Below are 16612 nucleotides of genomic sequence, written 5' to 3'. Positions count from 1 at the left end.
TTCAAGGACACAGTGCTCAGGCAGCCCAGGGCCATGGTGACAGCAAGGCCTTATTGTTGTCTTGGCAACTGAATAGAGGTCTCCTGGTACCAAGGAGAACCCAGAGGCCCCTTCAGCGTTTCTTGGCGGCCTGGCCCTGCTGCCCCAGACGTAACGATTTCCTATAAATTGCTAAACCCAGATAAAAGGTCAGCATATCTGAGAAATAAACTTAGTGTTTTCAAAGTGCATTCCCTGAAACAGCACATCAGCATCACCGCTCTGCCAACTTGTTCCAAATGCAATTAATTCTCTGCCCCCAAACCCGCTCTCCTGGATCCCACCCTGGAGGGGGGTGGGGGGGGGGTGAGCGCGACGGTGGGTCCTGCCTGAACAGGCTTCCAGGTGATTCCGCAGTGCTCAGGCTTGGTACCTGCTGCCCTGCGGCGGCGGAACCTCGGCCTGATTTCATTCCATGTTGAGTGCCAACGCTTCGCTTGTCGGGAACAGGTGTCTTCGTCTCAAAAACACACAAAAAGTAGTTTGGGGAGCACCTTACGCTCTCGAAAGGACTTGAATTCATTTAAGGGAAACTGGGGGAGGTACTGGTCCCGCAGCGCAGCCAGCGAAGGAGCGCGCTCGGCTCCCAGTTCCGGGGCCCCCGCGCCCCTTGTGCCCCAGCGGCCGCCCCCGCCCCCGCCCCCAGCAGGCCTCGCTGCGTAGACGCGGGGGGCCGACTGCTGGGGAGCGGTTCAGGGGAGGCGCAGGCGTCTCCGTGCGCGCGGACTGGCGGGGTCAGGGCTGGCCTGGAAGCCCCCGAGCCCCGAGGCAGGTCCCCCCCGCCCCCGCCCGCGGGGAGCCGGGGGCCGGCCGCGTCGCGCTGCAGGGCGGGGCGGGGCGGGGCGGGGCGGGTCCGCGTGGACGCCGCCCTCGCGGGCCCGGAGCGCGGCGCAGCCAATGGAGGCGGAGGCGCGGCGCGGGGATTGGCGCGCGCGGGCGGGCGGGGCGCGGGGCGCGGGCGCGGGCGGGGCGGGGCGCGGGCGCGGGCGGGGGCCAGTCCCTGCGCCGGCTCGGGCGGGCGCTGTTCGGCGGCTGCAGCGGCAGGGCGGGGCCGCGCCTCGCTCCGGGTCTCCGCGGGGCCTCGCGCACTCGCCATGGGCGGCGTCGGGGAGCCCCGCGAGGGGCCCGCACGGCCCGGGGCGCCGCTGCCCGCGCTGCGCTGGGAGCAGATCCGCCGGCACAACCTGCCGGGCGACAAGTGGCTGGTCATCGAGCGGCGCGTCTACGACATCAGCCGCTGGGCTCAGCGGCACCCGGGGGGCAGCCGCCTCATTGGCCACCACGGCGCCGAGGACGCCACGGTAAGGAGCCGCCGGGCCGGGCGGGGCCGGGGCCGGGGCCGGGGCCGGGGCCGGGCGCGGAGACCCGCAGCCCTTCCCGGCCGCGCATCCTCGCGGCCCTCCGCCGACCCGGACCTCCTGGTGCAGGACCCAGACCGGGATGCACGCGCCAGGCCGGCGCTGGGCGAGGAGGCCCCGTCCCTGCCCGGGAACCTGCGCACCAGGCCTGCAGCGGGGCTGGGCGGGCGCCGGCCTGGGCCGGAGCGAGGGGCTGGCGAGGTGGGCGTGCCCGGGCGGCCTGGAGCCCCTCCTCCGGTTCTGGGCCCCCCACCCCAGGTTCCTTCGGCCCAGCGTCCGCGGTCGGGCGGGGTCCCCCTGGGGGCTGGCCAGGATGTGCCACCAGAGGCCGTGGGCTGCGCAGCAGAGCTGGGGCAGGGCCCAGAGGGCCGTGGCTTTCCCAAGAGCTGCCGTCGACCGCCCTGAGGGCCGTGACTCACCTCTCCTGGGCTGGCAGCCGGCGGCCGCACGTGGGAGAACTTTGTGAGCCCGGCTGGGTGGGCCTCCTCGGGAAGCACAGCCACCCCAGGAATAGGCTGGCCCTTGGGGACCCTGGCTTCCCCTTCCCAGCCCATGTCTAGGCAGGTCTTGCCAAGAAGGGATACGGCCTGCTCCGCTGGGACTGTCTGGCCGTGGTCCAGCGCTAGAGCGGGCTGTGGTGGGGGAGACTCCTTTCTCACCATAGTCCAGCGGTGCCCTGTCCTGAGACCAGGAGTTGAGGCTGTGATGCTCTGATCTAAAATTCTAGGTTGGCCATGCTGGGTACTAGGAATCTTAAAGGCTCCAGGAGCCGAATCCCTAATTGGCGGAACTTGAAGGAGCAGAAAGAAGAGTGTGTCCTGCCCCATGACGTCCAGTGTCCCTGTTTACCAGGGCTGCCGGGTTGGGCAAGCTCCATGGACTCTTTGAGGGGAAAGGTTTCCCTTCCCCACTTGCATCCTAAGAAGCTGAGAGTTTACTCAGAAGCCTCCTGAGAGGAGCCACGGAGCTGAAGATGACTGTGGGTCACCAATTGCGTGGCCACGCACGGGCCCATATGTGTGTGAGCGCTGTACGCATTTGCGTGCATGGTCGTCCGCGTGTGCGTTTCTGCCGGGGCATGGGGGGGTGGCGGTGGTATGAGATCCCACGGCCCTGGCCACTCCTCGAGGATCCTGTGGGTGTGTGCTCCAGCCTCACTGAACTTGAACCTTGGGGCTGAAGGGTGGGATGGATGCAGGAGAGAGGAAGGATGACGCAAGGCATTTCTCAATCAGTGGTTCTTTCTCGGTGCCCAGGCCACTGCTGGGGGGGCCTCCGACGTGGGAACCCCATCGTACAGTTAGCTCTTGACCCTGACACCTCCATCTGACAGTTTTCTCACTGGTTCGTCGCCAGTGAGGTCTTTCGCCCATCTCCAGAAAGCAATCTGTCTGCTCCCTGGCTGGGTCCTGGCTCTGCCACCTGAGACTCTGAGTGACCTTGAACAGGTGTTCCTCCCCTGCGCCTCAGTTTCTTCATCTGTAAAGTGCAGACAGCCGGGCCGGCTACAGGCAGGACCGTGCCTTCGCAGCTCTGTGGCCCCAGGGCTGCCATGTATTCGTTCCTGGCTGGTGTCTGTTGCTGGTTGGGAAGCGTGAGTGCACCCTGCAAACCACACAGTGTAGTGGAACAGCCATGGTGTAGCCACCCCCTTGGCTGGATGGCCTTGTCTATCCATGTCTGTAATGGGCAGGAGTTGCGTGCATTACGGCCATGTTAGCTTCCTCAGGGCTCCAAACACTGGGCTGGGTGGAGTTGCCAGAAATACCTGTTCCGTTCAGGCTAAATGGGCTATGAGGTGGTTGGGGGGTGAGGGACCCCAACCTTTGTCTCTGATGGGCCCACAGCACAGATGACAGATCAGACCAGCCCAGGGCTGTGTGTGTGGTTGAGTCTAGGCCCCAGGTACCCCATTCCATGCCCTGGAGTGCAGGTAGGGTGGGGCAGCTGTCATGCCAGGGCTGTGTTCCCCGGGCCACCTCTCACTAGCCCCAGCCACCCATCAGCTGTTCTCATGTCCAGGCAACAGAAGCCTTCCTGCCAGGAAATTCCCAGAGTTCCTGTGCCATGAAGTCAGCCTGTGGCGATCCTGGGATACAATGCTGGGTACCCTGGGGAGAGTGCTCTGGGCACTGATCCAAGTTTGCCTAAGAGTCAGAGGCAGCTTGAGACTAGCTAAGGCAGCCAGGGAGGGGCAAGGCCTGGCTGCTGCCGATCAAAAGCATACGGGCACTAGGCCCTGAGAGCCTACTATGTGCCACGCTCCAAATGCAGCAAAGAATTTATGGACGCTCTCTTAATCCTCAGGTTACTCCTATGAGGCAGGTGCTATTAAGTGATTTTCCCACTTTACAGATGGGAAAACTGAGGCTCAAAGAGGTAAGTGACTTGAAATTAAGTGGCCGGTCCAGAGATTTGAATCCATAGGCCATCCTCTTAAGCACACGCTGCCCTGTGACTTAACTGTTTTTTTTTTTTTTCCCCATTCATCCATCCTTCAATTACTGAACCATTAAACCCATCAGCAGGTATTCAGTGAGCATATCCTATCCACCAAACTCTGTTCTAACCTCTGAAGACATAGCTGTGAACAAAACATGGCAAGGATGAAATTCCTTGGCAGAGAGGGGGATGAGCTGGAACAGAGGCTCCAAGGTGGGAAGGTACTCAAGAGACAGCAAGGCTGTCAGTATGGCTGGAGCACACAGTGGGGAGGGGGCAAGCAGTGAGGTCCAGAGGTGACAGGAGCTGGCTCCTGCTGGGCTTCTGTGTCCCTTCTGTGTCCCTTCCAGGGGTCCCTGGAAGCAGGACTTTGGTTTTATTCTAAGGGGATCTTGGAGGGCAGAGCTGGGAAGGAAGCCGGGGGAATCTGATATACATTTAAAGGGACCCCTAATATAGGGGGGAATGCAGAGCCCTCCAGGAGAAGGCAGGAGGCCAAGGGAAGAGATGGTGGGGACCCACCGTCTCCCAGGGGAGGTCACTCTGAAGAGCCAGGGCAGAAGGCAGGAGCATTAGGAGATAGCTTTGGCACAATAACCCATTGAAGGCAGGTATGAGTGCTAGCCCATTTGCAGATGAGGAGACAGGCTGAATGTGGGTGATGTGAAAGAACCTTCTTGGGGCCTTCAGAGGGCAGGCAGGGCCTTCACCCTTGGGCTTGGAGGGTGGGGTTTGTGTTTGGGTAGGAGTTGGGGGAAGGCGGGGCAGATCGGAGGCCCTGGAGGGAGGGTGAGGCCTCAGACAGGGCCCAGCCAGGAACGCAGGCCGCAGGGCTCTGGAGCCCACGCTGCTTCCACCCACCACTGGCTGCCTGGAAAGCTCTGCTGCCTAGTGGCACTTCCCATGAGTGTGACCTCCCTGGGCTCTATAGGTGGTTCCCCACCCACTCAGGCCCCTTCCCGGGGTAGTTGCTGTGCAGGCTCCGGCCCTGGGAGAGTGCTGGGCAGGAACACAGTGCAGAGGAGGGATGCTATCACCCCGGCACCTGGCACCCGGCAACCCTCTGCTTTTCTTCCTGAGGGCGCCCAAGCCTTGTGGTTTCACATGTAACAGCAGGGAAGAGCCAGAGCTCGTGGGGTGAGCCGGAGAGTGATAGTAGAGAAAGGACCCAGCGTCAGAGCACCTGGCTGCTTGGGGGGGACTGACATTTGTGAAGCTAAGGGCCCTGAGTGGAGCCCTAATGTGGCTGCCAGCCCGTCCTCAGGTTCACCAGGAGCAGCTTTCCAGCAGGGTCTGTCCTTGTGCTGGCTCGGCTGGTCTGCACAGGACTTGGATGTGCTGTGGGCAGAGCTGTGTGTCCTTTGACCTTTGTGTCCTCGTGTCCCCATCTATAAAATGGGGACATGCTAGCACTTCCCCACTGGCTCTAATGAGGAATGCAGGCAAGGGATGGGAAGGAGCAGGAGTGCTGGGCATGAGGGCCTGGGAGAAGTGGGGATGGAGGGATTCCTGGGGTGGCTCCTGAAGCTTACCTCTCTGCCTCCTGTCGTCACAGCCCACTGCTGCCTCCTCAACAGAGTCTTATGCAGCACGGACAGACCCAGACCGCCTGAGCCCCCAACAACCCTGCTCCATTCCCTTCCTGATCTGGAACACTCCCAGTTCTTTGGGGAGTGGCCAGAAGTTGTCCCCATTCCCCACTGTGTCTCAGTTCCCCAGCCTCAGGCTGGCCAGGGCTTGACCGGTCACTCTCCTGCCTCACACCCGCAGCCTGCACCCCGCCCCCCCACCCTTCAAGGCCACTGTATGTGAGTGAACTCAGGAGAAGGGTGAGTCAGGCCAGCGGGGGCTCTGCCAGAGCTGGATGCCAGCCCCTTCTACGTGCACTTTTACCCGCACTGACTCAGTCCTCCCCGCAGCCCCAGGAGATGGGCAGCGGTGATTTCTGCTATACTGATGAGGAAATCCAGAATGGAGGGGCTCCGCTTGGCTCAGATTCCATCCCCAGCCAGCTGGCTGCAGAGCGCCCCAATCCTGCCCCTTAACCGGCTGCTACTCAGGGCTCACGAGGGGCTGTGGAGCAGGCCAGGAGCCACTCTGGGGGTCGAAGCAGGGCTGGAAGGACATAGACATCACAGATTTACTTGGGTTTAAATCCCAGCTCTGCCATGACAGACTCCGACTTGGGCCAGTATCTCTACCACCCTGAGGCTTTGTTCCAGTAAAATGGTTTTTAGCCCTTCCTTGTGGGCTGTGGAGGGTTGGCTCTTTTCCACTTATACACACCTGCTGTCCAGCCCCTGCTCTGCCAGATTCGGGACAGCCCTGTGGACACAGCCTGTCGCTGCCACCAACAGCGTATGTTTAGGGATACCAGCAGTCTCCCCCAGCTCTGTTCCAAGACCTCAGGAGGGACCTGGAGTGCCACCCTTGATATATTAGGTGGGGGAGGATCATAGGATGTTTCCAGGTGTGCCAGGTGTAGGTAAGGGTGGGGTCTCCTGCAGGGCCCTGAAACCCTAGCAGCCCAAGAAATGCCAGGACCACCTTCCTGTTCCTCACAGTCCAGTCTCCAAGCAGCCAGGTCCTTGGCTGTGTGGGATGGTGGTCAGCTTCGTGGCAAGGGCCACCCTGCACACCCACTCCTGCCCCCTGCCTGGGACACCCACTGCGCAGTTTTACAGTCAGACTGGATTCTGATCCGATCTCCATCAAATGGAGCTGTGTGACCTTTATAATGTGGCTTAACCTCTCTGGATCTTCTTAAACAGTGGCCCAGAGAGGATCTGGTCACATGGCCCCAGCAAGTGTTCCAGCAAAGGCTGTCTCCTGGTACATTAGGTTTGGGTGTGAGGCCAGTAACCCACCTTGTTGGTCCTGAGAGCATAAGAAGAACAGGCTGGGGGCATCTGCATGGCTCAGTCAGTCGGGCATCTGACTCTTGGTTTGCGCTCGGGTCATGCTCTTATGGTCATGGCATTGACCCCCGGGTCGGGCTCCACACTTCAGTGTGGAGGATGCTTCACATTCTCTCTCCCTCCTCCTCTGCCCTTCCCAGCTTGTGCTCGCTCTCTCTCTCTCTCTCTCTCTCTCGGTCTCAAATAAATAAATACAATCTTAAGAAGAACAGACCCAGCAGTGCCCACCTGCTTTCCAAGGCCCTGCCACAGCCCTGCCCATCTCCTCCCATCAGCCAGAGGAGCCTTGTCTTCGAGCTTTGGGATTGTCTCACTGGCCCTTCTGGGACTCCCCCTTCCCCTTGTCACACCAGGGGATAGACCTGGCTGGAGGTCCCTCAGTGGCCCCCTCCCTCAGTGCATCTCCAGGCCTGACCTGGGTGCATCAGGACCCAGGGAAAGAGTCCGGGCGTCTGGCCTGCTCCTGCTGCTCCTGCAGCTCCTCAGCTCAAGGGCATGGCCTTGGAGCATCTGGGGGGTCTGCTGGGTGCCAGGGTGGCCCCAGAACACACAGAGGATGGGGGAGAAGAAGGACTGGAAGATGGGGGAGGAAATCCTGGTGTCGCAGTCGTGTACGCACGTCAGGGGCCTCATGTGCTGCCAGGGGAATTTCAGAGGAAGCCAAATGGAATCAGAGTCGGTGCTCATCAGCCTTCGAAAGGAAGGAAATTTTGCCACCTGCTACCACACGGATGAAGCTTGAGGACATGATGCCGAGTGACAAGTTAGTCACCAAAGGATGAATATGTTTGATTCCTTTTATTAGAGGTCCCTAGAGTAGTTGAATGCATAGAGACAGCAAAGTGGGGGCTGCGAGGGAGTTGGGGGGAGGAAGTGTTTCACGGGGGCGGAGATGAAAACGTTGTGGAGGTGGATGGTGGTGGTGGTCGCCCAGAAGTGTCAGTACACTTAGTGCTACTTAACTGCTTGAAAATGGTTAAAAGGGTAAACTAAGAAGAAAAAAAAGTTAATGCTCTGAGTCCATGGAGAGCCAGCAAGGCGCTGGAGGCTTGCCCTCTGCTGCCTGGTCCCAGCAGGAGGACGGGCTTGCTCAAGGTCACAGTGAGTAGGGGCAGCCACCCCAGAGCACAGGGCCCTGCTAGCTCCCCAGGACAGGGCCAGGCAGCTCCCTGCCCCCCATGGGGCCAGCCCTCCCTCCACCTCCTCTCCCAAGTCAGGGTCCGCCCAGAGAAGGGGAGATCTGATCAGTGCTCTCCCCTCTTAGGAGCTCAGGGAAGGCCCCAAGTCTCCTTCTCCAGAGCCTAAGGTACTCTGGGGGCCAGAGGGGCTCGCGGTGCTTCCTCCCCACAGGACCACACGGGATGTCCAGTAGCGGGTGTAGGGGCCCAGCTGTCTGAACGCCCACCAGAAGCTGGAAGGCTCGTTAGCAAGAGAGTGATAGGAGCCCCCCTGCTCTCACAGCCTTCTTCAAAGCTGTTTCCTTTGGCAGCCGGCAGCCCCTTCCCCGGGCCCGGGGCACAGCATCACCCACGCCAGTCACTGCTTCTTTCTGTACTTCAGGCAGCTGGGTGGCTAGGTAGGGCTCGTCCCTTCAGAGAGAGCCTCTGGAAGTTCAGGGATAAAGACCCAGGGAAGAGCTGGGAACAGTACAAGCCAGTGTCCCTAGGATGAGATCAGCACGCCCGAGGGAACCCGGGGGCACAGGTCAAGCTTGTTCACGTTTCCAAGCTGCGGGGCAGTTTCCCAACTGGTCCCCGTCCCTGGCGCTTTGTCTGTGGCCCTCTAACCCCTGTGGCCTAGCACCCCACCCCCACCCCCAGCTGTTACAGAGAATCCTGAGAACGTTCGATATCTAATTTGCTTTAAAAAAAGTGATATTTTCCACTTCTGCCTTTAAAATTAAACGAGTTTGACTGTTTGTGAGTGTCCTCTCAAACCCAAGAACTCAAGTTTCTGTGGCCCTTGACTGATTTTTGGAGAAGGGGCCTTCGGTGCTGGGGACGGCAGCTGGAGCCCGGCAGGCAAGGCGGCTCCAGGCAGGGCACCCGAGGCCGAGGGAGGACCCAGCTGGGCCAGTGGGCAAGGCTGACCCGTCGGGGGCCGACGGATGTGATCCCTGAATAGGCAGCTGCGTCTCCACCCACGTGCGCCCTGCCCTTCCGTGAGCCTCCTCCCGCCTCGTCTGTGCCGCCTCTGGGTGCTGCTACTGCCGCCCGCCTGCCCACCTGACCGTTGGCTCTCCCTCAGGATGCCTTCCGCGCCTTCCATCAAGACCTCAATTTTGTACGCAAGTTCCTGCAGCCCCTGCTGATTGGAGAGCTGGCCCCAGAGGAGCCCAGCCAGGATGGACCCCAGGACGTGAGTGGGGTTCCAGGGTGGAGGCCAAGCCCCCAGTGGAGGGCTGATGGGGTGAGGGGACATTGGCAGCAGCAACTCTGTCCCCATTACCCCCAGGGGACCCGGGGCTGGGTCATCCCTTTGCCATCCCTTCCTGGGTAGGCAAAGCAGAGCTGGAGGGAGGGAGACCTGCGGGAGCCCAGGGCCCCCGGGGCTGGCTGGGCCAGCATTTGCTGTGGCAAATGCTGGGCCCAGTCTCCCCATCCACGCGGAGGGTTTTGACACACGAGGCTCTAAGGGTTGTCCCCGCTCTGGCTTTTCTGCTTCTCATGTACCACAACACCTTTTGCGGGATGAACCTTTGCCACCAGCCAGCTCCCCAGCTCAGACCCATGTCTGGTATTCTCACCCCTCCATCCTCTGACCGTACCCCTGGGGCCTGGCACAGGGACTGGCTGAGGCATGGGTCACTGTCAGGGGCTCCTGGGGGATCACTGGGGCCTCGATCCTGTAGCCGACCAGCCGTTCCACCGTGGCAGGCACAGCTTGTCAAGGACTTCCGAGCCCTGCGCCAGGCAGCTGAGGACATGGAGCTGTTTGAGGCCAAGCCAGCCTTCTTCGCTCTCCTGCTGGGCCATATCCTGGCCATGGAGGTGCTCGCCTGGCTTATCATCTACCTCTTCGGCCCGGGCTGGGTGCCCAGCACCCTTGCTGCCCTTGTCCTGGCCACCTCGCAGGTGACTCCAGCACTGTTTTGCCACCACCTAAACTGTCCAGTAGACACGGGGCCTGGCAAATGAGGACACTCTGGACATATTTGCTGAATGAATGAATAAATGAATGAATGAATGAGTAGCAAAGGCCCCATAAGGCATGTAACTCTAGGTCAAGTTGCATTGTATTGCATTGTATTGTATTGTATTATGTTGTATTTTTTTAAAGGTTTTATTCATTCATGAGATACAGAGAGAGGCAGAGATATAGGCAGAGGGAGAAGCAGGTTTCCTGTGGGGAACCTGATGTGGGACTTTGATCCCAGGACCCCAGGATCACGCCCTGAGCCGGAGGCAGACACTCAACCCCTGAGCCACCCAGATGTCCCTTATTTTATTTTTTAAAAGATTTTATTTATTTATTTGAGGAAGAGTGAGAGAGAGAGTATGAGTGCACAAACAGGGCAGGAGCAGAGGGAGAGGGAGAAGCAGGTTCCTGGCTGAGCAGGGAGCCTGACTCGGGGCTTGATCCCAGGACCCTGAGATCATGACCTGAGCTGAAACCAAGAATAGGTCGCTTAACCGACTGAACCACCCAGGTCTCCTGGTCCAGCTGCATTTTAAATGAGCTCCATGACACACTTGCAAGCCCCTAGGCCTCCCAAGGCGCAGTTTCCTTATCTGTTAAGGTCCTCAAATGCAGCATTAGCTGTGGGTGAGCCCCGTGCGCTGAGAGGACACCCTGGGGCTCCAGGGCTGGGGCCCCCATGGTTCCCTCCTGCCAGCTCCTGTCCCTGCTTCTGTCCACAGGCCCAGTGTTGGTGTCTGCAGCACGACCTAGGCCATACCTCGGTCTTCAGGAAGTCCCAGTGGAACCATGTGGCCCAGCAGTTTGTGATGGGGCAGCTGAAGGTGAGGGTGGTGTGGGCAGTGGGGAGCCAGGGGCTGAGTTGGGGGTGTCTCGTTGGGTCTGCCCAAGTGTCCAGATGCGGAGTCGTTGACCCCACCTGGTCCCTGTCCTGAGAGCCCCTCGCATCCCCTACAGGGCTTCTCTGCCCACTGGTGGAACTTCCGCCATTTTCAGCACCACGCCAAGCCCAACATCTTCCACAAAGACCCAGATGTGACCGTGGCGCCCGTCTTCCTCCTGGGGGAATCATCCGTTGAGGTGTGTGGGGAGAACATGGACTCTACCCAGCTGGGCCTGAAGCTCCAGGGGGACCTACCTGGCTGGGCCACAGCTCCAGGGGGACCATGGCCACTGAGTCCCTCACTGTGGCCCAGGCCTGGGCCCTGACAACGCCCCCTACTCTAACTCCAGGCTGAGTCCCTGCCCAAGGGGCGCGCGCCCCTTCCACACTTGCCAGCCTGCTGGAGATGATGGGCCCAATTGCCAGAACTTGGGGTTGCCTTTGCCCCTTGGCTCCTTGGCCCCAGCCAGTCCCCTGACCCTAGCTGGGAGGAAGAGGGCCCGGAGGGCTGCTCTCCTCAGCCCCGGCTGTCTCCACAGTACGGCAAGAAGAAGCGCAGATATTTACCCTATAACCACCAGCACCTGTACTTCTTCCTGAGTGAGTGTCTGTTTGTCCTCCTGGAGGTGGGGGCACAGCTGGACCCCAGACCGTGCCTGAGCCTGTACTGCCTGCCCACCCTAGACAACTTCTAGCACCGGGTAGGGGCAAACTTGTCCTACCTCCCTCAGTATGGCGTCCCTATGTGCCTCTCCCAGCCCCTGCCCTGGTCACCCCACTCGGCAGACTGGGCTGACTCTCCCACGGCCAGAGACAGCCTCAGCCCTGCCGGGGTGGGCGGGGGGGGGGTCTTCAGAATTCCTTCCTATACTCCCATCAGAGCAGTCCCAAGGCCTGGAGCACCCGGGGTAGTCATTGGGATGGCTCAGGTGAGGATTTAAGGGTGGAGACGTGTGAGGCTGGCTCCGGCCTGCAGAAGGAACACAGGGATGGTCAGGTGAGGGCCAGCCTGGGGAGGCTCAGACACTAAGGGAAGATTGCGGACCAGGCCTTGTGGGTAATGTGGGGTCACCCAACTGGATGGGACCGGCACCGGGTCCCACAGGCATTCCTGGGACACCTGCGCCTGGCTCCCCAATTTCCTGGGCCTCTCCTGCTCGGCACCCCAGCCCTGCTTCTGAGCTCTCTGGTGCCCCCTTGCAGTCGGCCCACCACTGCTCACCCTGGTGAACTTTGAAGTGGAAAATCTGGCATACATGCTGGTGTGCATGCGGTGGACGGTGAGTGGGGGCCCTGCACATGTCTCCCAGGGAATACCGCCATGCTGGCAATGGTGGGGCCCAAGGGGACGGCCCTGCCCACGAATGCAAACAGGTGCACATGTGTGAGTGTGCACAGGGTGTGCTGGGGGGATCTCTCTGGGAGTGGGGATCCTCTGGGCCAAATCTGCCAGGCATTTGTCTCCCAGGGAGGGGCTCCCGCTTTGCACACTCCTCCAGGACACCTTCACTCCAGAGTCAGCCCCGTGAGGCCGGCAGGGCAAGGACCCCATCCCTTTACCTAGTGGAGAAAACTGAGGCCCAGAGAGGTGCAGCAGGCAGAAGGGGTGAATGACCCTGCTCCACCTCCGGGCTCCTCGGGGCCTCTGTCCTCTACCGTCCTCTGCAGGACTTGCTGTGGGCCACCAGCTTCTATTCCCGCTTCTTCTTGTGCTATGTCCCCTTCTACGGTGTTCCTGGGGCACTGCTCCTGTTTGTTGCTGTCAGGTATGGCCAGATTCAGAATGGTGGGGAGTTGGAGGGGTCACACACAGGCAGCAGGGGGCCCCCGACCAGGACCCTCCATCCTCAGGGCCTCCGTGTTCCCATGTGCGGTATGGGGATGGCAGGGCTGCCTCCCTGGGTTGTTGAGGAACACTAGCGGCAGGATCCCAGGGACAGTGGGTCTGGAGGAAGTGGCTTGGTGTACAGGCAGCCCCATGGGCAGCCAGCCTCCCGAGCAGGGCTGCTCTGGGCTCAGCTGGGCAATGGGCCCTGCTTTGCTCAGCTTCTTTAAACACCAGTCGGGGAGAGGTTACCACATTCCCACGGTGCGGACGAGGAAGCTGAGGCCCAGGTCTGGTCCAGGTGGTGAGCTGGACATGGCAGGGACTGAACCTCTCCTCACAGGGTCCTGGAGAGCCACTGGTTCGTGTGGATCACACAGATGAACCACATCCCCAAGGAGATCGGCCATGAGAAGCACCGGGACTGGGCCAGCTCGCAGGTGAGCAGCAGGGGTGCAGCTGGGCAGGCTCCCAGCTAGAGGGGTTGGGGGCCCTGTAGGGCTAGCAGGCTCAGGGGATGCCATGGGGTCAGGGCCTCCTGGCCGCCTCTCTCACCCGTGCCCCACCCATTCCCGGCAGCTGGCAGCCACCTGCAACGTGGAGCCCTCACTCTTCATTGACTGGTTCAGCGGGCACCTCAACTTCCAGATCGAGCACCAGTGAGTGTGGGCCCTGGAGGCCGGGGAGGTGATGGGAGGGCGGGGGCTCCCCCAACACCCCCTCCCCTCAGGTGCCAGCACACGCTCTCCCCACCAGCCTCTTCCCCACGATGCCAAGGCACAACTACCGCAGGGTGGCTCCGCTGGTCAAGGCGCTGTGCGCCAAGCATGGCCTCAACTACGAAGTGAAGCCCTTCCTCACTGCCTTGGTGGACATCATCGGGTAAGGACCCTCTGCTCATGAGAGCTCCCATCCTGGGCACCTGGCTCTTTGAGCCCACATGGGTCCCTGTCCAAGAGCTGGCATTCAAGGCCTTTTTAATCAACCTTTCTGCCCTCAGCCCATTCCTTCACTCCCTCCCTTCCCAGTGCTCTTCCTGGGCCTGGGTCCTGGCCTGGGAGCTATAGATGCAGCTGTGCCCAAGAGCAAAGCAGGTTGAGGTCCCTGTCTTCCTGGAGCCAACATCCTAGGAGGAGAAACAGAAAGCAGTTAAAATAAGCAAATTACAAAAAAATGTGGGAAGAGAAGATGTGGGAGCAGGCAAAGGGATGGGAGTGCTAGGCAGGACTTGTGATTTTTAATAGGGTGGCAGGGTAGGTGGTATTGAGAAGGTGCCATGTGAGCGGAGGAGGGGAGAGGACTGGTGATGGAGAGACATGGTGGGGGGGAGGGGAGAGACTGTCTGGGGCAGGGGAGCAGCAGTGCAAAGGCCATGGGGCAAGCGTGTGCCGATGTGAGTGGAGGAGGGACATGCAGGACTTAATTGGATTTGGGAAAGATGTCCTAAGTGAGAATGCACCGACGGGGCTCAATTTGAAGCAGAAAGAAGCAGAGCAGGGGTTCCTGCCGCTGTGCAGGTGAGGGATGGTGGGGGTGGCCGGGGCCCTAGAGTTCACCTTGGCCATGGGGAACTGAGGTCAGATTCTCTCTGCTACCTCTGCGCTTTGCCACATGCTGTTCCCTTTACGGGGAGGCCCTTCCCGTACTGGTGTTAGAAGCCCTGCTGCTTCTCCTGCATGGCCCTTCCCAGCCCCATGCTCTGAGCCCCTGTTGGAACACTCGGCACAGAGTTCTTGTGAGCTGTTGATGCTTCTGGATCCTCTGCCTGTCACCTGGCTCTTGGTGGGCTGGCTCCAGGCCTTACAAATGGGTCCTAGGGTCACAGGGCCCAGCAGAAGAAGACAGAGGAGAGAGCTCGGTGACAGAGGGACAGGTGCATGCTGACTGCTGTCAGGACTTGGCCTTGGTGTCCCTGACTGCCCCCATGCAAAGTCTAAACTCTATTCCAGTTAATAACGAGAGTGTCCCTCCTCCCGGTTACCCTTCTGCCCACCACTCCCACCCCAGCTGCTGCCCCAGAGGGAAAGGACACCTAGAGGAATGGGGAAAGTCCACTACACTCACTGTCTTGGGGGAGGGGGTTACTATTTTGCAGTCAAGACACCCACCCCATTTCTGCCTCCTAGGTCCCTGAAGAAGTCTGGCGATGTCTGGCTGGAAGCCTATCTCCACCAGTGAGGGCAGCACCCAGGGCCTCAGCAGCCACCAAGCTGGCCCAGGCAGGCTTGACACCTCTGCTCTCCCTCTCCCCCCTCTCCTTTGCCTAGGGGCCCTGCCCACCCTTCTGGATCTGCTGTCTTCACCCTCACCTGTCTGCTTGGCAGCCCTAAGGCCATAGCTTTTGGCCAAACAGGAACAGGGCTAGGGGGATGGTACATAAAGCCACACAGCATGGCATGTTTTCCTAGAGCAAAAATTTAGGGAAAACTGTTATTTTTATATAAAAACCTAAATATATTATGGAGTAGGGTACTGAATCTGCAAGAACCTTGGAGCTGGAGTCTGCCCCAGACTTCCTGAGAGGAGTTCAGGCCTGTGGGCCATCAGGGTGCTGGGAGATGGGGTGGGGGGTGAGTGGTGGCTTTCAGAGGTCCCTCTGTGCCCTGGGTTGGGGAGTTGGCAGCTGCCCTAGGCTCAGATCTCTCTGTGGGCCTGGTTCCTCCCTTCCTGTTCTTTACCCGCTCACCAGCACCCTTGGGCAGTCATGTTGGACTCACCTCACTTTATTCCTCTGCACAGCCGTATAGGGGCTGCTGGTCCAGCAGACCAGGGCTCCAGGTGGAGGGTCACGTCCGTAGGTCCCCTGAGCACAGGAGGGGAAGCCAGTCTGTCCCAGGCCTACACTGGCCTCCTTCCGCAGCTTTGTGATGAGGGGCCTGCTAGGGTCACCTGCCAGCATCATGCTGGTGGGGGTGCAGCTGGACTGTGCTTAGCAGCCCACAAGAGGTGACACCGGGTTTCTCCTACACCTGCTGGGACCGGGTGCTTGCGTGGTTTCAGCAGCTTAAAGAAAATGAAACACAGAGCTATAGGATTCCTCTGAAGGCCTCTCTAGAGAAGGAACTGGAGTCTCCCCATCAGCCGCCCGACTGCCCCACTTTGTCAGGGGTTTCCTGGGCTGGGTTCTCTTCAGAATCTGGAAGGAGCACAAGTCCCAGAGGCCTTACTCAGTCCTTTCCTGGGACCGCCGGGCCCCACTCTGGCCCCCTCCATGCAGCTTCTATCTGCTCTTCTCTGGTTAGGGAAATGGGGGTGAGGGTCCCACCGCTGCCAGGACTCTGGCTGTGTGACCTTGTGGGAAGTTCAACTTCTCTGAGCGGCAGTTTGACCTCCTGGGATGATGGAAGGTAAAGGGGATGCTGTGTGGAAGAGTCTTTGCATAGGGCTTGCCAGTAGGGCTCAAATTTTAAAAAAATCATGCACAGTCCAACTCCCTGGAGCCCCACCTGCTCTGACCTGGGACAAGCCCGTGGCGGTCTCTGACCCTGTTTGCTCTTTGGAAGGTCCTTCTACCTTGAAAGCAAACTCCCTGTGTCCAGAGCGGATCTCACATTCGGGGTCCCTCACCTGCTGTTCACTCTGCAGGGAGGCCTCTTTCCTGTGGCCACCTCTGGGAACCCTGCCGAACCTGGGTGCCATGTGGGTTCTGGATGGCATTCCCCCCACCCTGTGCCATCCGTGCCTGTCCCGCAGCGGCTCCGATGCACAGGCGCTTATGGGAAATGTTAGCGCCCGGTACTTGGGGGTGGCGGGGCCCCCACCGTAGGGAACAACGCTGAGCCTGCGTCGCCACCTCGGGGCCTCCAGAGTATCTGCACCGCTGTGGGCAGGCCACGCTCATGCTGCCGCTGGTGGTGGCCGCGGGCAGTGCGCGGTCCCTCTGTGAATTGGCAGCTGACTAGCGACTTGCTCAGAGGACCCTGAGGAAGCCCCCTGGCCTCTCACGTGGCCACCCGATCTCTGCTTGTTGCCTGAAGTCCTCACTGGCGGGTCGTCTTTGCCCTTGTCC

General features: G+C 60.2%; 1 protein-coding gene across 5 annotated transcripts; it reads left to right on the top strand.

The window, feature by feature from the left end:
- The first annotated feature begins 1067 nt into the window (after positions 1 to 1067).
- Positions 1068 to 15060, top strand: FADS3 (fatty acid desaturase 3). 5 transcript variants are annotated; one of them, XM_072789403.1, is made up of 12 exons: positions 1068 to 1340; positions 9005 to 9115; positions 9634 to 9831; positions 10618 to 10719; positions 10853 to 10975; positions 11318 to 11378; positions 11982 to 12058; positions 12447 to 12544; positions 12947 to 13043; positions 13183 to 13262; positions 13360 to 13485; positions 14730 to 15060. In XM_072789403.1, exons 1-12 carry the CDS (start codon positions 1134 to 1136, stop codon positions 14779 to 14781), a joined length of 1332 nt encoding a protein of 443 aa, XP_072645504.1. In that variant the 5' UTR covers positions 1068 to 1133; the 3' UTR covers positions 14782 to 15060. The 5 variants fall into 5 exon arrangements, with proteins under 5 accessions (XP_072645504.1, XP_072645508.1, XP_072645505.1 ...); XM_072789404.1 differs by having other exon boundaries at positions 1100 to 1340; positions 13334 to 13485; XM_072789405.1 differs by lacking the exon at positions 1068 to 1340 and adding an exon at positions 2398 to 2427.
- The last annotated feature ends 1552 nt before the right edge of the window (positions 15061 to 16612 follow it).

This window comes from Canis lupus, chromosome 21 (genome assembly GCF_048164855.1).
Source record: "Canis lupus baileyi chromosome 21, mCanLup2.hap1, whole genome shotgun sequence".
In the NCBI taxonomy this organism is placed as follows: domain Eukaryota; kingdom Metazoa; phylum Chordata; class Mammalia; order Carnivora; family Canidae; genus Canis; species Canis lupus.
The sequence above is the reverse complement of the archived record's forward strand: the minus strand, read 5'-3'. Positions and strand labels throughout refer to the sequence as shown.